We start from the raw sequence: 25,712 nt of genomic DNA on the forward strand, positions 1-25,712 counted from the left end.
GTTAGTGAGGGTTGCACTGACTCCATGTACCAGCTGGTGTTAAAATAGCTGACTGTTAATTTACATTTTTAAAATCAGCACACCTGTACTGTGAAGACTGCTCTTAAAGGAGCAGGAGAAACATTTCCAACTGGTTTAGGTGCTAAAATGTGGTAACACTGGCCTTCTGTGATTGGTTCAAAACTATTCACTCAGCATCGTTAATGTTAGGCACTGTGTGGATTCTTCAAAGTTCAAAATGAATAAGGTTCATAGAAGCTCACTCCCAGAGTCTCTTTAGCAGGTACCTGCCCACTTACCCCCAAATGTTTGCTAACAGTGAAAATAACCACATTGCTAATACTTAATGATGGTAATGCTTAGTAGGAGGATTAAAAATCAAATGGACTACAATATAGTATACAGCATATTTAAGTATAATAAAATAAATAAATTAATATGCTATGAAATGGTAAAATAAAAAAGTAAGGCAATTATCCCAAAAGCCGCCCTCCCACCCCTGACTCCAAACCTCCCCAGCCCCAACACCCTCTCCCCCTACCCCTGACTACTTTCACACAGTCTCAAACAGACTAACCTTAACTGGCCACTCAGCTACCCATAGCTACAAAGTGTGTGTGTTTGCGCACTGCTGAGATATGATCATTCTAATACCTTAAGATAAAAATATACAAAGAAACTTGAAAATACCTTGTTTACTCGGCTCCTTTTGCGCTATTTAGGCAAAATAATATTGGGCTACTTTTGGGCTAGTATTTGGTTTACTTTGGGCTACAAACATATTTTAATTTCTGGCAAATTCAACAGTTTGTGAGATCTGCTGAAAGGACAGCTAATAAGATCCAGGCACATTACCTTAAGAAGATTGCCAACCAGATGATGCATACCTTCGCCTGATTCAATGCTAAGACAGCAAGGCCCAGAAATTGGGTTGGGGCGCCAAAGTGGCGCAAAAGTCGCCTGAGCGCAGGATTTAGCGCAGCGTTTGAGGCATCAGCGATCGTCAGATATTCAGTTTCATTGCCCCTCGAGGGACACGGGGCGAGGCTCGAGGCGCTCCGCGTCCCTCTTAGGGCGCTGAAACTGAATATCGCAGCGCAACGTGCCGCAGTGCCACATGCTGTGGCACGGCACGCTGCAGTACTGCAGGCCTTCCTCCCACTGTTAAGGGGGAGGGGCCTGCAACAGCGCGATCCCCGCTCGCGAGTGCCGGCAAACGAGCCCGGCACCAAGGAGAAGTGCCGGGCTCTCGGGAAACAGCCGGCAATGCCGCGGGGTGGGTGGGGCGGTTAGGAGGCCGGGGACGGAGGTGCTGGCAGGTGGCCGCTGAAAAAGGCGGCCGCCCCGCACCTCCACCTTAACTTGTGCCGCTGCCGGCACAGTAAGGCCCCGTGAACCGGGCGCGGGTAGCGAACGGCGCAACTGCGCCGTTCGCTACCAAATATCGTGAACGGGGTGCGAATGGGGTGCTGCGCACACCGATGACGTCATCGGTGGCAGCGCAGCGCAAAAGGCTAACGTCACCATTATCGCCCCAACTCAATATCGCGGGAGGCGCAGCCAGTGGCGCTACAGCCACTGCCTGCCTCTTTAGGCGCTAACAAGTGACGCTACTCACCCAATTTCTCCCCGTTTTTGGCCCACTAGCCAGGAAAGAGACGTATAATTTGTTATTTTTCTTATTCACATGTGGGAACGGAACTTAGTTGGAGTAAATGACATTTTGTTACATCTGTTACTCTATACATTCACTTGCTGTCTGTGACATAAAGCAGCTTAATGATTCGTATCCACTTTGCCTCATCGGGTATTTGTCAGTCCACCTTCAAAATGATCAGGGAAAGCCCATGTGAGGGCATGTGCAAAGGACATGATTTCCAGCTCGAATTACATGGGGATCCTATTGTTACATCCCCAAATTACACATCCATGGAATTAGGTTTTGAACAGTATGAGCGTACTCTTGGACCGCTTGCAGGAGTGACCAGCACCACTGTACCCTTCAAAAAGTCTAAGGCAGACCCAAAACTTGCAAAAAGTGCTTTTTGGTTGGTTACACACTCCTGTGGGAGTGAATACATTGGTACTAAATCTGTTAATCCTGGCTCATGCTATAATGTTTTTAAAAAAAATCAATTTCTTTTTCCCACCTGAGTATGTGAGCAAGACTCAGATTTACAGTAATAACCACAGTCTTGCTCCCTTGTTTACCCATGTCTACTTTTTCATTAAAATTGACCATTGGAGGAAAATGTTGCTACCAAGACTGTTGGGAGACGTTGTTTGGGTGAGGTGTAAATTTGGTTGAGAGCAAAAGCTAGGTGAGAGCATGTTATACTTTTTGGTTGGTTACACACTCCTGTGGGAGTGAATACATTGGTCCTAACTCTGTTAATCCTGGCTCATGCTGTAATATTCCAGTAAAAGAACACTTGTGTCTTTCCCGTCAATAGAAAATAAATCTGTTTTGTTTGTTTAATTAAGTCATGTTGTATTTTGTCCTGCTCTCTGTGTATTTTGCATCATGTGGAAAGCTGGCAGCATATCCACAGGGTGTTGATGCACTCCTTGCTCCTGGTATACCACTGATATGCCTGATTCAAATGATGATTTATAATTATGCATTTTAATATTTTGGCACATCATTTGAAGAAAACTTTACATGATTTCCCTAGCAGTTTAAGATTGCCTATCCAAGTTAGGACAGTATGTTTTTTGGGTTGACTGTCCAGATAATTTCTAAAATATATTCCAAAAGTTTTTTTTTTAATACATTTTTTTCCCACTTACCTCTCATGCCTGTAGTCCCAGCACTGTCTCAAAGGTCATTTCCATTCATCCAACTCCACCCACTCCACATTCATCCACTTCCTTCAGAGCACATGCCTCACTGACTTCCTCCATGTCTTTCAATGGGACAATGAAGATTTAGTTTTCCAATTTTTAAAGGATGTTTTTTTTCCCCTTTCCTACTATTTTCTCCTCTCTTCCTTTCTTGAAGACATTGGGCTCAATTTTCATTGGGCCATTGAGGCGGGATTGGAGGCGTGTGGGGGGTTAAAATCGCGAAATCGGGGGGCACGAACCCATCCCACCCCCAACCCGCCTCCATGCCAGTTTCAAAGGAGGCAGCTACCCGACCTGTGCTGGGATCCGCCTCCCCGAGGCGGGAAGGGGATTAGTGCCAATTAACTGCCTGTTAACAGGTAGTTAACAGGCAGTTTTTAGCCTAATCCCTATTTTTATCCCTGAAGTGTGGGATTCCCGAAGGCTCCAAACCACGCCAAGTTAGCGAGGCGGACCGTCGGGCTGAAGGGCTTGGAGGGTTCGAGATGTCCGGTGTTCAGGTGAGTGATGTGTGCATGAGTGCAGAGGTAAGTGTGTTTGGTGTGTGTAAAGTGTTTAAATAAGTTTTACTTACCTTTACTTACCTTTACAGCCTTCCTTCCTTCAGGTCTCGGGAGTCCCTCATCTCACTGGCACAGAAAGCAGAATGGCCGTGAGCTGTCAAAAGTTGCAGCATTCAGCTTTCTGTTCTGGAGAGATCTCTAAATCAGCCTGAGAGGAAGGAATTAACTTAGAGTACAGATTGTCAGTGTTTGACAGCTTCAAAGAGCTGTCAAACGCTGATATTTCATCTGTCAAAAGCTCTTGACAGATGAAATGTCAATCTGTGATGTCACCTGTTGCTGGGTGGCCCTTAATTGGCCTGCTGAGCCCGCTGGACGGGCTCAACAAGGTCAATCAAGTGAAAATCACGTGGGTTGGCCACAACTCGATTGAGACGGGGCTACAACCCCAAAAGTTGTAGTCCCGCCTCCTACACGCCTCCAGTATCAAAATCCAGCCCATTGACTCCATGCTGGTGTACAGTCCACAGGTTCTGGTTGCCGTCCTGTAGTTTCAATGTTTGACAACACATTAACAAAAACTTCACATAAACTTTGGCTAAAACACACAAGTGCCTATCCTTGTGTGTTGTTAGTTGGTATAATTGGACCGGGATGAGGGTGAGTGTGAGGGGTGACTAGTGAGATGGTGAAGTGATAACGTAGATAGAGAGGGATGGGTGGAGGTGCAAGGTAAGTTGGTGTGAGTAAAGATGTGCAGAAGTAGGGTAGGGAAGGCAGAGTGATGGGGGTGTGATGAGTGGCACAGCAGGATGAGGTTGAGTGTGGCTTTGCAGTAACGTTTCATGATATACTGAGATCATTGAAAGGTTTGCGCCACTGCAGCCTGATCCTCCTGACGACATCCCTGCTTGTGCCTGTGGAAATATGATTTTGCCCTTACTAGTGCATGATGGGATACTTGACATCTAATGTATTTTTGTACCATTGCCTGTGGACTAAAACCGAGTCAGCAGCAACTAACGTAATCTTCTGACCTATTGCAATTAAGTTAATCACGACCTGCCAGAACAATACATTGCAGAACTATTGGGTAACCACACTGCTAATGACATCTGGCCAAAGAATGAAAACAATTCTGTTAAAGGTCAATCTCGTTTCTCTTTATCTGCATGAATACTACATGATCATATTGAACTTGTGTTCTTCACTGTATAAATATGATAATCAGACATGAGCGAGCAAATCATTTTTTGGTAACAAGATTCAAACAAAACCTCCTGACAGAATATAATTAACTAACTTTGTCTGAAGACATTTCTGTCCTGCTGACCTTTTGATTGTCCTTGTTTAAACTCTTAATTTGTTTAAGATGATACAATACCATTACACGTGATCTATGGAACGCTTGCTTGTTTGAGTGTATAAATATGCTGCATTCGCTGATGTCCTTTAGAGATGTTGGCCTAGCCTTTGTCCAGGCAGCTCTCTCCTTGTATACACTTGTATGCAAGTAAAATAAAGCTTTGCTTATCTGACGGTACAGTTTGTTTCAGAGTCTTACTCAGAGTCGAGACTTCGACATGCCCTCCTGTGCAATGTGCAACCAGGCTGCGTGGGTCTCCGGGGGAGGTCTCTTCCACCCATTGGAAGGGAAGAGAACCTCCCTGTGTGGTGTGACTCCCTCCATTGAGGTGCTGCAAACACTGACAAGCACAGCACAGAGGTGCACGGCTGCACCCAGGTTCTCCAATGACTCCCTCCATATGCTTGTGAAGGGAGTCAGAGCACGCAGGGAGGTCCTCTTTCCTTCTAATGGACGGAAGAGACCTCCCCAGGAGACCAAAAGAGCCTAGCTCCAAATTACAGAGGAGGTCAATAGCAGGGAAGTCATCAGGAGGACCTGGGTGCAGTGGTGCAAACATTTCAATGACCTTGTTAGATCAGGAAAGGTGAGTCCAAAGCCACACTCAACTTCATCCTGCTGTGCCTCTCATCACATCCCCATCATTCTGCCTTCCCAACACTGCTGCTGCACATCCTTACTCACACCAACATACCTTGCGCATCCACCCATCCTTCTCTCTCTACATTATCACATCTCCACCTGACTAGCCACTCCTCACACTCACCCTGTAAGGCTCGCAAAATTCTACAGATTCCCCCAAACTAAGAAAAGAAGAGATTTTGGACTATTTAAAAGAATATTGGGCCAGAAAGGGGCTTAAAATCAAAACCCCAGGATTTTTGGCTATTTTAAATGGCATGTCCAGGCCTGTGGAAGGCTGCGACAAAAGGAGTTGGGATGGGCCCCCGAAACAAGCAGTTTGAGTATTGGCAAAGACCAGATTGTCTGGGAATGTTCTGGACCGTCTCAGTCATTCCACATAAAGACACTAGGCCTACGGAAGGACAGTTCCCGCCAAAAACTGCAGGGCCATCAAGTACATGAATAATACAGTACATGCCACTAAACAACAAAAGAGACCCTGGCCCCAGCAGGAGAAGACAATTGAACAACAGATCAACCACTCAGAGAAACATCCAAAAACCACTTCACACACTTAAACTGATTTCGACGCAATCCCGAAAATAGTTAAAAGTCAATTAAAGATAGATGGGACTGGCTCAAAACTCGATAAGAATTTTAAAAACTATTAAAGTTAACGAGCCCGCCAAAATTAACAATGAGCCAGAGGAGATTTGGCGGGCAGATAAGCCAGGCCTCAAAACAGTATAATTGAGGACTGCTTTTACACAGGTGAGAAGTTGAGGAGTTGAGAAGTTCAGAGTAGGAGAGCAGTTCAGAAAGTACGGTTCAGAAGGAGTGGAGTTCAGCTCAGTACGGTTCAGAAGAGTACTACTCATCATCATCATCACTGCACAGTCGGAGAATCAGAGACTTGAGGAAAGGAGAACGAAACGGAAGGAGAAAAGAATTGCAGCAACCAAAGGCCCCAAGAAACCAACAACTAACAATATTACCAACAACTAGGTAATATTGGGCCACCGCGACCAACAAGAAACCAACCTGGAAGAAACTGAAAATTTGCAAGTTTGTTTCCACTCTACAAGCTAGCCTGACTTACCCCTGGTTAAGATTTAATGCAAAAGACTCTAAAAACTATATCTAACCAAAGGAAATTGGGTACTTACCAGATAAATCCAAATATGCACCCGACCGCATCAGCGGACACGCGAAGACTGAGAATCCAACAGAGGTGAAGTCTTCCACCACGTCCGGGGTACGGCAGGCCCCAACCGCCACAACCGCGAACCTCTACAACTGTCAAGAAAGTCGTTTGGTGAGCATTTCCCTGGTCCTCTGAAATCCAACCTAGTTAGTGTAGTGGGATTGGGAGGGGTGAAGTATTTTGTCTATTGTCATTCTCCCTCGCATATTCCGAAGTGTTCCCCCTTTAGTGTGATAAGTTTTATTGTATTGTATATTTTCCTGTCTCAAAATAAAAATCTAAGTTATTTTAACCAACTCAGTTGTCTGTTGCAATTTCATAACAACCCCCAAATAAGTCCAAAGTCTAGAACCAAGGGAGTGGGAGCGATTCAAACCACTCAGGGAGTCAGAGGCAAAGCTGACCACACATACCACCCCTTACAACCCTCATCCTAATGCAATCAAACCAACTAACAACCCACAAGGAGGCCACTTGGCTTTGGCACCCCATTCCATCACAGTCACCCTCTAAAGATGTAACCCATCCACTCCTTACACTCATTCCATCACTCTCATTCAACATACTCTTTGTTCCCTCCTTGCAAGAAAAGAGAGCCCACAATAAGAGGGAGAGGGAGAGATCCGGAGGCGGAACGCCACCATTGGCGACCCTAACATCAGCAGAGGAGGCTGCCTTGAAAGTTTCTGGAGTCGCAGAGCAGCTGGAGGTGGGAGACGGAGCGAGGGGGACATCTCAGCAACCTGGTGACAGAATTCCATATCATACAGCTAAATGGCATACATCAGTCACTCATATGGGCACTGATGTCAGCAGCCACTGAATGGTCATCATGTGCATAATGGTATCTGTACCCATTCTTCATATGGTATATCTAACTCACCTATTTACTCTCATAGGTCCATTAAGAGCCCCCTGCCCCCACACCCCACTGTCCAGGAGCAAGAGGAAGACGACTCCTCAGAGGAGCCTCCAGCCTCTGAGGGCGCAGCGTCACTAGACAGAAGCGCAGATACGCACACCTCGGTGGGTGCCACACGTATTAGAGTAGTGTTGTCACCTGGTGTCTCACAACTCACAAATGAGCAAGAGCAGATGGTGGAGACAGGGACAGCAGTGGTGACTCCTGGCTGGAGGGGGCAGGACTCTCCCAGCTCTGCTCAGCTGCATGTAGAAGCTGAGCCTTGGGGGCCATCCAGAAAGAGGGTGATCCTGGAGCTGCAGGAACAAGTGCAGGAGGCTTTGACAGGTTTTGCAAGCGTAATGTCTGCAAATATGCAGAGAATGGACGAGTCCATCTCCAACATGAGCACCACCGTGTCGCAGGCGATGGCGACTGTAGGCTCCTCCATGGATTGGATGGCCACCTGCATGGAGCAGCTAAGGCGCCACTCACAGGAGCACACGGTCTATATGGAGAATAGATGGCTATCTATGGAGAATAGATGGCAGAGGCTCATAGACCTCCTGTCTAGGAGGGATGTCAGCATAAACGTGGGTCCTCTTGGCTCCACTGATGTGCAGTAAGGTGCTCTCCAGCTCCTTGCTAGCAGGGAAGTGTGGGTGCCCATGAGAGGGATGATGGTGAGAGGGGCATGGAAGTGGGGGGCTCCTCTCAAAGCGCTCACACTTCTCCCCCTGTTGCCATCCCCTCAGTCAGAGCCCCAGATGCCTCCTCGGATCACGATGGCCAATTCTGCCCCTGCACAGTCGCAGGAGGAGCAGACTTTGGCGGGGCCATCACAGGCTCCAAAACCCAGAGGACAGCCACCAAATGTGTCTAAGCAGTCACAGCAGGGAAGTGAGCAGGCTGCCTCTACCTCTGCTGAAGCCACAGGGGTAGCATCTCGTAGAAGCCACATAAGAGAAAGATGAAACACAAGTAGATTCACAAGGGTAGCCACTTCGGTGTTTTGTTAAATGATTCTGTAAAGTTTCTGTTACTGTAATGTCACACACAAAAATATTTATTTGCACCACTTGGACAAATTTGTGTGCACTTTTGGAAGTGGCTTAGTGTGTTCGAGTGATAGGTGAGACATAACGTTACCTCCAGCAATGGTGGTCAGTGTGAAAGGAATGGTTTGGTCATTGTGGAGATGCTTTATGATGTTGCTGTGGGGTAGTGTCAACCTGGTGCAGTATGTGGCAGCCATATGGGTGTAGTGCGTAAATTTAAGTAAATCTGGCCATGATGAGCCCATCCCTGGTCCCCCAGGCAGCAATGTGTTTGGATGCTGGTGGGATCTGGACCGCAGCTTCCTCCTGCTCTTCCTCCTCCGAAGAGGTGGTGTGCTCATTGCCTTGCTCCTCATGCAGTGCTAATCCTTGCTGCTGCACTATGTTGTGCAGGGCACAGCAGACCACGACAATTCTGGAGAGCCTGGCTGGTGCATACTGAAGGGCTCATCCAGATCTGTCAAAGCATCTGAAGCACATTTTCAGCATGCCTATTGTCTGCTGTATGACAAATCTGGTGGAAATGTGGCTTTCATTATAACTTTCCTGGGCCTCAGTACTTGGCCTCCTCAAGGGTGTCATGAGCCACGTCTTCAGGGGATACCCCTAGTCTCCAAGCAGCCAGCCAGAAAGTCTGTTTGGAGGAGCAAAGAGCTGAGGGAGAGTGGACTGGTGAAAGACAAAAGAGTCATGGCAGCTGCCAGGGAATTTGGTGCACACATGCATGTTGATCTTCCTATGGTTGCAGACCAGTTGCACATTGAGGGAATGGAAGCCCTTGCGGTTGACAAAAGCTCCTGGGTTATGATGGGGTGCCCTGATGGCCACATGTATGCAGTCGATGACACCCTGCACCCATGGGAAGCCAGCCAGAGTAGCAAAGCTGTGTGCCCGCTCAGTAACACTGGCTTCATCAGTGGCAAAGTTGATATAATTGGCTGACTTGTCAAAGAGGGCATCTGTGACCTGTGTGATGCACCTGTTGGCGGATGATTGCAAGATGCCGCAAATATCTGCTGCAGATCCCGGAAAGAAGTTGAGGGCACTGGTGACTTTGACAGCCACTCATAAGGTGTATCCATCCGCTCCTCTGGTCTGCAGGTCTTGCTCCAGCAAAGTGCAAATGTCTGCGATGACCTGCCGCAATAGCCTGAGCCTTCTTTGGCTCTGCTGCTCAGTCATGTTGAGGAAGCTCAGCCTCTGCCTGTATACCCTGTGTTGGGGGTATCGCCTCTGGTGCGGTGCAGCCCTGTGCTGCTGCCCTCTGTCCTGTGAAGCAGCAGGTGGTTGAGGAAAAGGTTGGTGGTGTTGCTGTTGGTGCTGCTGGTGTGCCTGGTGCTGCTGGTGACCAAGGTGAGACAGTATAGAATGCACCTATGCTGATGGAATAAGTGGCAGGTCAAGTAGAGAAGACAGAAGCAATCTGTCAATGATGTGATAGGTTCTAACAATGAGGTGGCACTGGATGGCGACTTTGCTGAAAACACGTGCAGCCTGTAGAAAGCTAAATCTGTGCTGACAATACAGTCAGCAACAGCTTCTGCCTGAGAAAAGTGATCAGCTATGAGGTGGGAGGTTTTATTGTACTTTCCATGCTGTGCACTAATGAGCTGAATCAATGGCCACCGAACTTCCGCCTCAGGTTGACAGACGTGGTTCCCAAGCTGTGTGATTCCCGTGGTCATCCAGTGAAATTTGAAAGGTGGGGTTAAAAAGACTCATAAGGGTCTGACAAGTACCTAATAATGAATTAAATTAGCTCACCCACCTCTGCTGTTCGGGTCGCTGCAGCGCCGGCAAACACACCCGAGGGAAAGGCACGTGGGGGCGGGATGATGGCGGGTACCCGACCCGCTGCAAGATATTTCAAATTTCCCACCCGACCCGCCTCCAATCGCGCCCGTACAGACTCCCGTAAATTCTGGCCATAGCTTTTCCATGATAAATTTGGACATCAAAATTTATTATAGAAAAAGTTGACATGAAAAAGTGGCAAAAACATGGCAATGGAAGTAAGGTTTTATAGACAGGAAATGCACACATATGTACGATATTTAATAAGATATAGATTTTTGTCCTGGAGCAATGTCATAGGAAATAAACTAGCTGCTAAATAAAATAGAGAATCGTTGAATACTACTGAGGCTGACTAAGCTCCCTCCCAAAGAGGAAGCTGTCCGTGAGACGGGCTCTACTTAAACCGGGCTGGGACCAGTGTCCTGGCAAATCGAATAACTAGGGCAGTAGACAGGGCTTTAAACTAATGAAGGGGAGAGTGGGAGGATTCAGGAAAGAGTAAATTTAAAAGCAGCGAGAGAAATGTCAAGGCTCTAGAGCAGAGTAGAGTTTTGGGTAAAAATAAGCAGAGTGGGTCAAGAAGGGACAGAGAGTAACAAAGGTAATAAGGCATCAGTGACTAAGGTGACATCAGGGAAAAATAGAAATAAGTCAAAGCTAAAGGCACTATATCTGAATGCACGAAGCATTCGCAAAAAAATAGATGAATTAATAACGCAGGTGAAATGAGGTTTGATCTAATAGCCATAACAGAGACGTGGTTGCAAAGTGACCACGGTTGGGAACTAAATATTCCAGGATACTTAACTTTTAGATAGGCAAAATGGAAATGGTGGAGGGGTAGCCCTGATAATAAAGGATGGGATAAAAAATCTCTCATAGAAAGGATCTTAGTTCCAAAAATCAAGAAGTAGAATTGGTGGGAGTTGTTTATAGGCCCCCAAACAGTAGTTGTAATGTAGGGCAGAGTATAAATCAGGAAATTAGAGGCGCATGTAACAAGGGTAATACACTAATCATGGGGGACTTTAATCTACATATAGGCTGGGCAAACCAAATTTGCAGTAATAGTGTGAAGGATGAATTCATGGAATGTATGTATGCAAGATAGTTTTCTAGATCAGTATGTTGAGGAACCAACTAGGGAAAAGGTTATTTTAGATCTAGTATTGTGCAATGAGAAAGGGTTAATTAATAACCTTGTAGTAAAGGGACCTTTAGGGAAGAGTGACCATAATATGATAGAATTTTATATTGAGTTTGAAAGTGATTTAGTTAAATCGAAACTAGGGTCTTAAATCTAAACAAAACAAACTACGTAGGTATGAGGGGCGAGTTGACTAAGGTACATTGAGAAACTACATTAAAAGGTATGATGGTAGGCAAGCAATGGCAAGCATTTAAAGAATTAATACATAATTTGCAACAAATATACATTCCTTTAAGGCACAAAAACCCCACTGGAATAGTGGTCCAACCGTGGATAACAAGAGAAGCTAAAGATAATATTAGTTCAAAGGAAGAGGCTTATAATGTTGCCAAAAAGAGTAGTACGCCTGAGGATTGGGAGGATTTTAGAATTCAGCAAAGAAGAACCAAGAAATTGATGAAGAAAGGGAAAATAGAACCAAGGGTCTAGCGAGAATGAGGAACTGAAAGAAATTAGTATTAGTAAAAAAATAGTACTATAGAAATTAATGGGACTGAAAGCCAATAAATCCCCTGGACCTGATGGCCTACGTCCTAGGGTTTTGAAAGAGGTGGCTATAGAGATAGTGGATGCATTGGTTGTCATTTTCCAAAATTCAACAGATTCTAGAATGGTTCCTGAAGATTAGAAGGTAGCAAATGTAACCCCACTATTTAAGAAAAGAGGGAGAGAGAAAACAGGGAATTACAGAGCAGTTAGCCTGACATCAGTAGTAGGGAAAATGCTACAATCTATTATTAAGGATGTGGTAACAGGGCACTTAGAAAATAATAATATGATTGGGCAGAGTGAACACGGATTTATGAAAGGGCAATCGTGTTTTACAAAGAGTTTTTTGAGGTTGTAACTAGCAAAATAGATAAGGGGGAACCAGTGGAAGTGATGTATTTGGATTTTCAGAAGGCATTCAATAAGGTGCCACACAAGAGGCTATTAAACAAAATTAGGGCACATGGGATTGGGGGTAATACACTAGCATGGATTGAGGATTGGTTAACAGACAGAAAACAGAGAGTAGGAATAAACGGGTCATTTTCAAGTTGGCAGGCTGTAACTCGTGGGGCACCACAAGGATCAGTGCTTGGGCCTCAGCTATTCACAATCTACATCAATGATTTGGATGAGGGACCAAATGTAATATATCCAAGTTTGCTGATGATACAAAGCTGGGTGGGAATGTAAGTTGTGAAGAGGATGCAAGCAGACTTCAAGAGGATATAGATAGGCTAAGTGAGTGGGCAAGAACATGGCAAATGGAATATAATGTGGAGAAATGTGAAGTTATCCACTTTGGTAGGAAAAATAGAAAAGCAGAGTATTTTTTAAATGGTGAGAGATTGGGAAATGTTGGTGTTCAGAGGGACCTGCGTGTCCTTGTACATGAATCACTTAAAGTTAACATGCAGGTACAGCAAGCAATTGGGAAAGCAAATGGTATCTTGGCCTTTATTACAAGAGGATTTGAGTATAAGACGTCTTAGTGCAATTATATGGGGCCCTGGTGAGACCACACCTGGAGTATTGTGTACAGTTTTGGTCTCCTTACCTAAAGAAGGATATATTTGCCATAGAGGGAGTGCAACGAAGGTTCACCAGACTGGTTCCTGGGATGGGGGGATTGAGGAGAGATTGAGTAGATTGGGCCTATATTCTCTAGAGTTTAGAAGAATGAAAGGTGATCTCATTGAAACGTACAAAATTCTTACAGGGCTTGACAAGGTAGATGCAGGGAGGATATTTCCCCTGGCTGAGGAGTCCAGAACCAGGGGTCACAGTCTCAGAATAAGGGGTCGGCCATTTAGGCCTGAGATGAGGAGACATTTCTTCACTCAGAGGGTGGTGAATCTTTGTAATTCTCTACCCCAGAGAGCTGTGGAGTCTTAGCCGTTGAGTATATTCAAGACAGAGATCGATAGATTTTTGGATATTAAGGGAATCAAGGGATATGGAGATAGTGTGGGAAGGTGGAAATGAGGTAGAAGATCAGCCATGATCTTATTGAATGGCAGAGCAGGCTCGAAGGGCCAAATGGCCTACCCCTGCTCCTATTTCTTATGTTCTTATGTTAAGCATGTGGTGGCACAGTGCATTGGAAGTCCAATGTAATGCCTTCATGTTGAGTTCTCAGTCTGAACTATAATAGCGTTTGCAACCATCTTTAGCCAGAAGTGCCAAGTGGATGATCCATACCGCCCTCCTCCTGAGGTCCCCACCATCACAGAAGCCAGTCATCAGCCAATTCGATTCACTCCACATGATATCAAGAAACAGCTGAGCGCACTGGATACAGCAAAGACTATGAGCCCTGACAACATCCCTGCTGTCATGCTAAAGACTTGTGCTTCAGAACTAGCCGCGCCTCTAGCTAAGCTGTTCCAGTACAGCTACAACACTGGCATCTACCCGATAATATGAAAATCTGCCCAGGTATGTCCTGTCCACAAAAACCAGGACAAATCCAATCCAGCCAATTACCGCCACATCTGTCTACTCTCAATCATCAGCAAAGTGATGGAAGGTGTCATTGACAGTGCTATTAAACAACACTTACTCACCAATAACTTGCTCACTGACGCTCAGTTTGGGTTTCGTCATGACCACTCGGCTCCAGACCTCATTACAGCCTTGGTCCAAACATGGCAAATGAGCTGAATTCCAGAGGTGAGGCGAGAGTGACTGCCCTTGACATCAAGGCAGCATTTGACTGGGTTTGGCATCAAGGAGCCCTAGTAAAATTGAAGTAAATGGGAATCAGGAGGAAAATGCTCCACTGGCTGGAGTCATACCAACACAAAGGAAGATGGTTGTGGTTGTTGAGGGCTGATCATTTCAGCCCCAGGACATCACTGCAGGAGTTCCTCAGGGCAGTGTCCTAGGCCCAACCATCTTCAGCTGCTTCATCAGTGATCTTCCCTCCATCATAAGGTCAGAAGTGAGGATGTTCGATGATGATTGCACAGGTCCATTCGCAGCTCCTCAGATATTGAAGCAGTCCGTGTCCACATGCAGCAAGACCTGGACAACATTCAGGTTTGGGCTGATAACTGACAAGTAACATTCGCGCCACACAAGTGCCAGGCAATGACCATCTCCAACAAGAGAGAGCCCAGCCACCTCCCCATGACATTCAACAGAATTACTATTGCCGAATCCCCCACCATGAACATCCTGGGGTTTACCATTGACCAAAAACTTAACTGGACCAGCCACATAAATACTGTGGCTACAAGAGCAGGTCAGACGCTGCATATTCTATGGCGAGTGACTCACCTCTTAATTCCCCAAAGCCTTTCCACCACCTACAAGGTACAAGTCAGGATGGAATATTCTCCACTTGCCTGGATGAGTACAGCTCCAACAACACTCAAGAAGCTCGACACCATCCAGAACAAAACAGCCCGCTTGATTGATACCCCATCCAGCATCTTAACCACATTCACTCCCTCCACCACTGGTGCACCGTGGCTGCAGTGTGTACCATCTACAAGATGCGCTGCAGCAACTCACCAAGGCTTCTTCGACAGCACCTCCCAAACCAGCGATTTCTACCACCTAGAAGGACAAGAGCAGCAGACGCATGGGAACACCATCACCTCCAAGTTCCCTTCCAAGTCACACATCATCCTGACTTGGAAATATATCGCCTTTCTTTCATTGTCGCTGGGTCAAAATCCTGGAATCCCTCCCTAACAACACTGTGGGAGTACCTTCACCACATGGACTGCAGTGGTTCAAGAAGGCGGCAATAAATGCTGGCCTTGCCAGCGATGCCTATATCCCATGAATGAATAAAAAGAAATTAGGGGGAATTTTAACCCCAAAAAATGGATGGGTTGGTGTCAGGTAGGAGGTTAAAGTGTTAAAAAACTGAAACCCGACCCCAACCCATCGCCAACCCGCCCACCTCCGGTTTTAACGGGTGGCGGGCAGCCAACCCACTCCCAGGAGGTGGGTCTCCAATTTAAATATTATAATGAGGCTGGGGTGCCTCAGATTTAATCACCATTACAAATTTAACTCCAATCGCCTTCCTGGACTCCCCCCTCCAGCCCCAATGCTCCTCTCGCCCCGATCCTATACCTCCAATGCTCCATCCCCAATCCTTCCCCCACCCCTGCAAATGCTCCAGCCCCAATCCTTCACCACCCCCTTGCAAATACTCCAGCCCCAATCCTTCCCCCACTCCCCCCCTTCCCAAATGCTCCATCCCCAATCCTTCCACCCCCGATGCCCCAGCCTTTATCCTTCCACCCACCCCCTGTAGTGTATGTGCCTTTAAGTCAGAACTACTTTTACAGCTCCTGTATACTGTAGTACCGGCAGTGACCACACCGGTCTATAAGCTTTGCGCATGCCTCTGTACTCCCAGTCTAGAGACTACCCTCCTCCAGTAAAGACCTGTTTATTGTTAATGTACAGCATCCGTGTGATTATTTAATAATAGCATATCCACTGAACCACGGATCCAACAGTGGCGACGAGTGTCGATTCGAATCTACCTGCAACATAAAAAAAAAATAGTCGAGGCCAGGAACACGAGCGTCGACACGAGCAACCGCCCAGCAGTCAGGCAGAGATTGAACTTCGCAGGGGAGGCTGTGGAGAGCAGGGTTTGGTTCCCCAGCCACGACGAGCAGTAAGAGACTGACGACAGGTCCAGCGCAGACCCTTCCCGAGCAGCGGCGGCTGGAGCCGACCGACGGCGGAGAGAAAGCCGAGCAGCATCGACGGGGTAAGACAGAGGGTGAAGAGTGCAGGGCGCAGCCGGGGGTTGAACACCGAGCGGCGTCGAGAAAAAGAAAACAAACCGGAGAGAGAGAGGGTAAAGAAACAGCCGGGTTCTAGACTGAGCAGCGTCGAAAAAAATAAAAAGAAGAACGCGCAGAGCACAGCCAGGGCTCACGAGCTGAACAGGGTCCGCGGGGCGAAGAAAGGGGAGATGCCATTGAGCCGCGGAGAAGAAGGAAGAGCGCGGGAGGCGCTATTTTTAGAAGCCGCAGCGGAGAAGAAGGGCGAGCGCGGGAAGGAAGGAAAGCACGGGAGACGCCATTTGGTGCCAGCGGAGAAGAAGGGGAAGCGCGGGAGGCGCCATTTGTGACAGTTAACTCACACCCAAGGATGCCGAAGAGTGGCAGCATCTCTACGTTCGACAATGAAGTCGAAGATTGGGCGACATATGTGGAACATATTGAGGTGTACTGCAGGGCGAATGAAGTGCCAGATGCTAATAAAGCACTGGTTCTGTTAAATTCCATGGGTGCAAAAACTTATGGGTTACTGCGAAATCTAATAACCCCAGAGAAGCCGGTAAACAAGAATTTTGAAAGCATAGTAGAAATCCTACAGGACCACTTAAACCCCACACCGCTGCTGATAGCAGAACGATTTAAGTTCCATAAAAGGAACCAACACAAAGATGAAAGCAATGCTGAGTACCTAACGGAACTGCGCAAGCTATCGAAACACTACCAGTTTGGAGCGGGACTAGCAGATACGTTAAGGGACAAGTTTGTGTGTGGGCTACAAAGTGAAGGAACCCAGAAACGGCTTCTATCAGAAAAGGACCTTACGCTGGACAAAGCTTTCAGTATGGCAGTATCACACGAAGCAGCCGCAAGGGGCGCTGCAGAGATACAACGGAGACCGCAAGAATATGGCACCAATGAAATGTCCTATGGAACAGGGAAGTGCTATCGCTGCGGCAGAACAACACATGACCAGAAAGATTGTTGGTTCAAGGACCAAGTGTGCAGACAGTGTGGGAAAGCAGGACACATAGCAAGAGTCTGCAGGTCTGGGAAGAAAACCAACAGTAAGAAATCTCCACAGGAGAAGTACAAAAAGGTACACCAGGTGATGGACAGTGGTTCAGACGAACAGAAAAGTGACACAGACTCCGGAAGCAAGGAGCTGGGTTGTCTGAAACTACATAAGGCAACAGAAATGGAGGATCACCAGACTATCTGGGTTACATTCAAGATAGACGGAGTCCAAGTGAAAATGGAATTGGACACAGGGTCAGTTCTAACAGTCATAAATCAAAGAGACTACAAGCGGCTATTTTCACACATACCCTTGAAAGTTACAGAGATTGTCTTGAAGACGTATACGGGGCAAAAAGTCTACCCCAAAGGAAAAATAAGGGTGAAAGTGACATATAAAGGCCAGGAAATACCTAACATGGATTTATATGTATTGCCAAACGGAGGAACACCACTGCTAGGACGTGAATGGATCCGGAAGATACAATTAGATTGGCATTCCATACAGGCACTGAAGGTTGAGGCCAAAAAGGATGACGACGTCACACCTGGACGACTGTCAAAAATGCTAACTGACGCAAAAGAAGTGTTCCAGGAGGGACTAGGAACACTAAAAGGAATAACAGCAACGATTAAAATAGAGGAAAATGCAAGCCCAAAGTTTCTTAAGGCCAGACCAGTGCCTTATGCGATCAGACCAGCTGTTGAAGCAGAGCTGGAGGGGTTGGAACGTTCAGGAGTACTGTCCAAAGTGGACTGGAGCGAGTGGGCTACACCCATCGTTCCTGTAATGAAGCGGTCGTTGAGTAATACGCCTGGGGAACCAAAGAATGTTCCGCATCTGTGGGGATTTTAAGGTGACAGTGAACCCAGTCCTTCACACAGTGCAATATCCGCTTCCACGAATTGAGGATATTTTCGCCTCGCCATCTGGAGGTAAACGCTTCACCAAAATTGATCTAGCCCAGGCGTACTTGCAAATGGAGGTAGAAGAAGCTTCGAAACATTACCTTACGATCAACACTCATAAAGGTCTCTATCAATACAACCGGCTGGTGTTTGGAGTAGCCTCGGCTCCGGCTATCTGGCAAAGGGCGATGGATCAGGTCCTGCAAGGGATTCCAGGGACCCAGTGTTATTTGGACGACATCTTGGTCACGGGCGAAAATGACGGTGATCACCTCGCCAACTTGGAGAAGGTGCTCACCAGATTAAAGGAGTATGGGCTACGAGCTAATCGCCACAAGTGCGAGTTTTTCCAGAAACAGATCTCGTATTGTGGCCACGTCATCGATGAAGATGAGTTACATAAGTCCCCTGAGAAGATTGAGGCAGTAGTCAAGGCTCCAGCACCGGAAAATGTGTCACAATTGAGGTCGTTTCTCGGGCTGGTAAACTACTACAGTACCACAAGTTCTTACCAAATTTGTCTATGGTATTACACCCGCTGAACACCCTACTGCAAACAGGGGTACCATGGAAGTGGGATGACGAACGTAGACGAGCTTTCCAGAAGTGTAAAGAATTGATCACATCAAAAGAGGTGTTGGCCCATTTCAACCCAGCACTACCAATTCGTTTGGCATGTGATGCATCACCCTATGGTATTGGAGCGGTGCTGTCGCACAAATTCCCAGACAGGTTGGAGAGGCCAGTAGCCTTTGCGTCTCGGTCACTAACCTCAGCCGAGCGCAACTACGCCCAGATTGACAGGGAGGCCCTCAGCCTAGTATGGGGAGTAAAAAAATTCAACCACTATCTGCATGGGCAGAAGTTCACCTTGCTGACTGACCACCAACCACTTGTCTCCATCTTTAATCCTAAGAAGGGTGTTCCAGTGATGACTGCACAGCGGTTACAAAAATGGTCCCTGTTTCTAGGGGTGAATCAATATGAAATAGAATATAAAGGCACGAAACAGCATGGGAGCGCTGATGGGCTATCGCGCCTGCCACTGCCTGCTATGGAGGAAGCACCAGCAGTGGACCCTATCGAGATATTTTATTCGTCAATAATTGAACGATTGCCAGTAACAAACGCGGATATAGAGAAAGAGACCTGCAACGATCCGACGCTGTCGCGGGTATATGAATTGACGGTGAGGGGATGGCCAACACATGGTGACTCACTATTGCCAGCATTCTCATCCAGAAGAGAACAGTTGTCAGTATGCCAGGGGACAGTGATGTGTGGATCCAGAGTGGTGATTCCACCCAAGTTAAGGGAGACGTGCTAAATGAGCTACATGAAGGTCATCTGGGGGGAGTGAAAATGAAAAGCCTTGCTAAGGCTTATGTGTGGTGGCCGGGAATCGATCAACAAATCGAAGACTTAACTAAGAGCTGCTCAGGATGCCAGAAGGTCCAAAATGCACCACCACATGCCCCTCTACACCCATGGGAGTGGCCCTCCTCTCCATGGCAATGGGTGCATATTGATTTCGCTGGTCCATTCATGGACTCAATGTTCTTAATAGCAGTGGATGCTCATTCAAAGTGGCCTGAGGTGATAAAAATGTCTTCAACCACTACAGAGAAAACGATTGCAGTCCTACGGACCATATTTGCCAGAAACGGTTTGCCAGAGCAGATTTGCTCTGATAATGGACCACAGTTTGTGTCCAACGAGTTCCAAAAATTTATGAGAAGGAATGGGGTAAGGCATTACACATCCGCCCCTTATCATCCAGCCACAAATGGATTGGCTGAGAGGTTCATACAAACCTTTAAGAAGGCGATAAAGGCCATGTGCAGTGATGAAATTCCACTACAGCATAAGATGGACAATTTCTTATTAGCCTACCGAAACGCGACACATGCAGTTACCAACCAGACCCCGGCCATGATGTTCTTTAACCGAAGGTTGAGATCTCGTCTGGACTTGCTCAGACCAAATGTGCGAAGAAATGTTGAGGACAAACAATTCCAGCACATCAATGAGAAGCTGACAAGGAGCTTCAATGTAGGGCAACCAGTCTTGGCCCGTGACTACCGAATAGAGAAATGGCAACCCGGAACGATATGTACAAGGCAGGGGCCATTAATGTATACAGTGGATGTCGGGGAGAACATTGTGAGACGCCACATCGATCAGATCTTAGCGTCACAGGAACGTGTCAACCCCATGTCTCGAGTACCTGGGGATGAACCCGACATACCGGGTCTACTTCAGACCCAGTAGCAGTGGAACCCGATGAACTACCCGATGAAAAGGGGTCAGAATCGCCTCTGCACCAAGAACAAGAACCTCCGGAAAGGCGCTATCCCGAAAGGGTCAGGAAGCCGCCCCAAAGACTGAATCTATAAATGGACTTTTGTTGTTTAATGTACATGTTGAAATGTTAATTGTTATTTGAATATTAGGGGTACTACTAATCTAAAAGGGGAGGAATTGTAGTGTATGTGCCTTTAAGTCAGAACTACTTTTACAGCTCCTGTATACTGTAGTACCGACAGTGACCACACCGGTATATAAGCTTTGCGCATGCCTCTGTACCCCCAGTCTAGAGACTACCCTCCTCCAGTAAAGACCTGTTTATTGTTAATGTACAGCATCCGTGTGATTATTTAATAATAGCATATCCTCTGAACCACGGATCCAACACCCCCCACCCCGATTCTACGGCCCCGTTCTTCCCCCCCTGCTGATGCTCTGGTCCCGATCCTTCCCCCCACCGCCCCGATGCTCCGCCCCCGATCCTTCCATCCTCCGCTGCCCTTCCGGCCGCAGATCACCCCCTGGCCCCCACTCGATCCCTCCCTTCCTCTCTGTGATCTAGTGCCGCAGGCCTACCCGCCCGCAGCCAGCCAGCCTCTCCATCTGGCTGGCAGCGGGTGGGAAACAGAGATATGAAATGCAAATCAGGCCCTGCTGTTAAATTCGGCAGTGCCTATGGGAAACCCATTCTCCTAGATTTCCCGACTGCTTTCTAGCCCCCCCGCCCCATCCCCCAACCCGCCAACTTATTACATTTCCGGCCATTTTCTCCACACTTGTGGATGAGGAAAGTTGATGGACATATCAGCTCAAGGCTCTTGAATACTTTTCTGAGCAGCTGGCTATATAGGGTAAGTTGCATGGTCTACTGATCTGTGTCGTGTACGTCTTGTTCTAAAAACAGTGCATCTTCTTTACTGTCTGGTGTACGACGTACTTTAGAAATGTCTCTGAAAGAAATGAACTTTTATCTGTCATTTCAGTGAGCAACAAGTCAACCACGCTTTAATAGTAAAACAAATGTTGTAATCAAGTCTGGCAACAAAATAAGCCCTTTAATTTAAGTGTAGTTTGGAAAGTGAGGAAGAAAAGTTGTAGTTAGTGTGATGATATCTCTCCAGTAGGTGGCATTTAAAGGCCTGAGTAAAGCCTTAAACCTATAAATAGAAGCTGAAGAGGATTGTGCTAGTGTATGAGGGTTGGGCTGAAGGACGCAAGAATCTGATGTTACAGCCTCTCAGCTTCTGGTGCAAAGTGCTGGTAGCCCGTTCTTATTTTGTACCAGTAGTACAGCAATGATTGATCTGATATGGGATGTGAACACGTTGACCAGAGATCTGACAGTATATTTAGAAAATCAGGTCAATGTCAATCTGTCAGGTTCAGGGGTAGGTTTGTCTCTTGTTTTAGGATTCGGTGCTGCCTACATCTGCTATTACCTGAGCTCAGTTGCAAAGGTAAGGAAGAGGTTTATTGCATTTTATCTAACAGTTTTATATAAAATCTGCCTGGTGTCATGTTTCAAAAAGGCAATAGATGTTACTGTAAATCATTTGATGTTGCTTGTTTTCTCATTATCCACATTTTAAGCTGTGTCTGTTACTTTGCCAGGGAGAGGTTTGCAGCTAAATCGATTCCTGTATGGGATAAGATTAAGTGATTAAATCTCTGCTGCAGACATTGGTGTTGTTGCAACTATTTTAGTTTTATTTGAAAATCTCCAATCACAAGTTTCCACCACTGCACTGAATGGGTCAGAATTGTCACTTCCAGATGTAACTGCATAATGCACATCTGTACTAAGGTCAGTAACACCTTCTCATGCTCTATTTCATTCTTCTATTTTCTCACCCCAATGTGTCGTAAGTCCAGGGCCAGCCTGCCCAGCCTCATGTCTTCTGTTGTACTCTCTCCATTGCATTCTTTCAGTATTAATGTCTGTTCTTTTTTTCTTTGTCATTTACCCTTCCCTTTAATTATTATTAGCCTTAATTTAATAGCATTTTCCAAAGTCACAACTGCTTTCTATGCAATTAAACAGGCTCCGCTGTTGTTTGGAGAAATTTCTAGCTGGCTTAGTTTCAGGAATTTCCTGCTCTGAGCACACACTTTATCCTGGTCAGCAGGAAAGTTGGCACTGTGGCAGTTACTGTATTGATACGAGTTTTGAGTGAATCTCTTTGGCTGTATCTTCCCTCTGCATGTCTTTGTAATGAAAAAGTAGATGTAAGTAGGCAGATGATCACAACTCATAGAATGTGAATGTTAATGAACTTTTCTGCTTTTACTGCTACTCTAAGTCTTCCTCACATGCTACGATGTGTTTTGCAGAGATTGTTTGTTAAGGCTTTCTCAAAGACGGGTCATAAGAAAATTGAGTGATTAACTTGCTTGCAGACTTGTAGGAGTGCAATATACTAATAACTGTGATTCTCATTTAAATTAAGTGTTTCAATAGAATACAAATAACTGCAATGTGTAACCAGCAACAAAAGATAAACAATCAATAAATCTTTATCTCAAATCCACTGTACAGAACACATTGACTCCCTTTCACATAGAGCTGATTTTAGATGCAATAGGGTAACTGTCTGGTGTTACACTTTCAGTGACCTTTGATTAAAGGTCAAGATCTGCTCGTAAATGTGGGCACTTAAAGGGCAATTTTCCAGCTTTGCTCTCCCAGCAAAGAGCTTTGCTTGTGGAAGCACGCAATTACAAAATGAATTCTTTACTGCAAAAGGATGAAACATAATTTGCAAAAAAGCATGAGTTTCTGATGTCATAGGATCGGTTCTTGCACAAGATTATGAGCGGATTCCAGAGCCTTCTGCTCAATAGGACTTTCACGCAAGGCGTTAATTGCCATTTGTAAGTGCTGACCCCGTCCTTTGTGAGTAGGTGATTCTCCATTGGTACAGAGCCAGTGTCTTGTGCGGTTCAGTCCCATCTCCTTTCATTCAGTCAATTTTATTTCGAACAAGACAACTGCATCTAGGTGTGTAACTATAAACCGTGGTTCAGTGGGTAGCACTCTCAACTCTGAATCAGAAAGATATGGATTCAAATTCTACAATTCTATGATTCTAAGTTCCACTCCAGAGACTTGAGCACAAAAGTATAGACTGACATTCCAGTGCAGTACTGAGGGAGTGCTACACTATTGTAGGTGCTGTCTTTTGGATGAGACGTTAAACTGATGCCCCGTCTGTCCTCTCAGGTGGACGCAAAAGATCCCATGGCACTATTTAGAAGAAGAGCAGAGGATTTATCGTGGTGTTCTGGACAATATTTATCCCTTAACCAACATCACTAAAACAGATTATTTGGTCATCATCACATTGCTGTCTGTGGGAGCTTGCTGTGTGCAAATTGGCTGCCGCGTTTCCTACATTACAACAGTGACTACACTTCAAACGTACTTCATTGGCTGTAAAGTGCTTTGGGACACCCTGAGGTCATGAAGGGCACTATATAAATGCAAGTTCTTTCTTTCTTCCTTCTATAACTTTGAACAAAAATCGAATTTAGATATAATTCTACCAGAATAGAGAAATAATTATCAGAATGAAAATGTCTTTCAATTATTAAAACAATTTATGTTTTTCCCATTTTTAAAAGATGCGGACAATTCAATAGGTACAGTATATATTGTGTATCTATATTAAATTATGTATATATATTTTTTATTATTATAATAAATGACCAGAGGGCCCCACCTGGTGGTCCATGGTACGATCGTGGCCTGAACCCCAGAAATTATAATTACTAGAATTACATAAAATTTACAGCTCAGAAACCGGCCATTCGGCCATATGCAGGTGTTTATGCTCCACGTGAGCCTCCTCCCATTCTAATTACTTCATCTCACCTTATAAGCTGTGGATTATTTTAAAAGTTGTAAAGCAACCCCCTTTACAAAAGGGTCATGGGGGTACATATTTCCTCTTTCCAGAGGGTACTGACAACCCCAAACATCACATATCGTGGCCTCTGGGGCAGGCGAACACCCGAGATGAGCCCATTGCGGTATAGGCACCGGCCATTAGAATGCAAAATAGGATATCTCCCCCTGACCCCAGTAGGTCCACCAGGGTCAGCTGCAGAGACTCCTGGTGAATGGAATCCAGGCATAATTGCTGAGCTTGAAGGTCCGTGTATTTTCACGTTCTTTATTTATTATCTTTGTCCATTTATTGGGATTGTTGATAAGATAACTACAACATTTTGTTTTACATCTGAGACTTTGAATTTACATTTTTTTTTAAGACGGTAAGGATTTTCTTCCATTGGTGGAAAAGCTCTTGAATAAGTTAAATCATATTATTTTCTTTCTAATACACATTACTGGGGGAATCATGTTTGCCAAATACCAAATGGACAGGTTCGTTCGTCATAGCTGCAAAGTGTTGCAGACGGCCAGTTCACTCAGTGTTTCCCAGTTATAAATGAGTACAAAGCCCAAAGGGCAGGCTGGCACTGATGTCATAATAGAATATGCTGAGTATTGTAAAAATAGGAAATTATAAGAATTGCAAATTCTAAGTGTGGAGTTTGGGCTTTTGGGCCCCCAGCAGAAACCACAGATAGAGCGCTCGGGCAAATTCAAAACTGTTAAAATGTTGACTCTAGTCATACTTACCTACACTTGTTCAGAAGGTAAGGCAGCTTTGAAGAGAACAGGGGAGCACGTTTTTGCTGTCAGCAGCAAAATACGCATAAGGTTAGTCTCTTCCTGAGCTCTGGGAATTGCCCATGAGTTATCATCAATGGCACAACTCTCATGAGCCCAGGACATTTGAACTGGCTAAATTACCTTACTCCATATCACTCAAGAGCTTCTGCCCGCAGCCCTTACCAAGCTCATACCATCCGAGACCCATCACCTGTTACTGCAATCCTCTCCCCACTCAGAACCTAACTACTTAACTAGCCTTCCTTACTCCTATTCTTGCAGACTTTGTAAATGGATCTCTCTCTGTTCGGGCACTATTCCCCTTCACTTCAAAATTGCCACCATCACCCCTCTCCATAAGAAGTCTACCTTCAACTGCATTGTCTTCTCCAACTACAGCTAGATATCTAGGCCTAGAAATTAGATTGCCCCTGAAAACGGGCGTGGGGATCACAATGCCGTATTCAACCTGAGCCCATTCAGAGGACTGCAGGAAGCATTTCATGCTGCCTGCTCATTTCCATGATTGTAGCATTCAGCCCAGAGCTG

The 25,712-nt window shown here is 45.9% G+C and overlaps 1 protein-coding gene across 4 annotated transcripts in view; it reads left to right on the top strand.

Annotated features, from left to right (window-relative positions):
• Positions 1-21,600: 21,600 nt before the first annotated feature.
• abhd3 (abhydrolase domain containing 3, phospholipase) overlaps positions 21,601-25,712 on the top strand; it is a 144,084-nt gene continuing 139,972 nt past the window's right edge. For 3 of the 4 annotated variants that reach the window (XM_085992806.1, XM_085992805.1, XM_085992807.1), the window contains exon 1: positions 21,858-21,945. Coding sequence is in view for 1 of the 4 variants with exons in the window: in XM_085992808.1 (XP_085848934.1) it covers positions 21,784-21,945 (162 nt within the window). In the remaining 3 variants the exon portion in view is untranslated. Of the gene's footprint in view, positions 21,946-25,712 lie in introns of all 4 variants that reach the window. The other variant, XM_085992808.1, reaches the window with a different exon arrangement.

This window comes from Somniosus microcephalus, chromosome 7, assembly GCF_052327205.1.
Source record: "Somniosus microcephalus isolate GS21.2 chromosome 7, FLI_Smic_1.0, whole genome shotgun sequence".
NCBI lineage: Eukaryota > Metazoa > Chordata > Chondrichthyes > Squaliformes > Somniosidae > Somniosus > Somniosus microcephalus.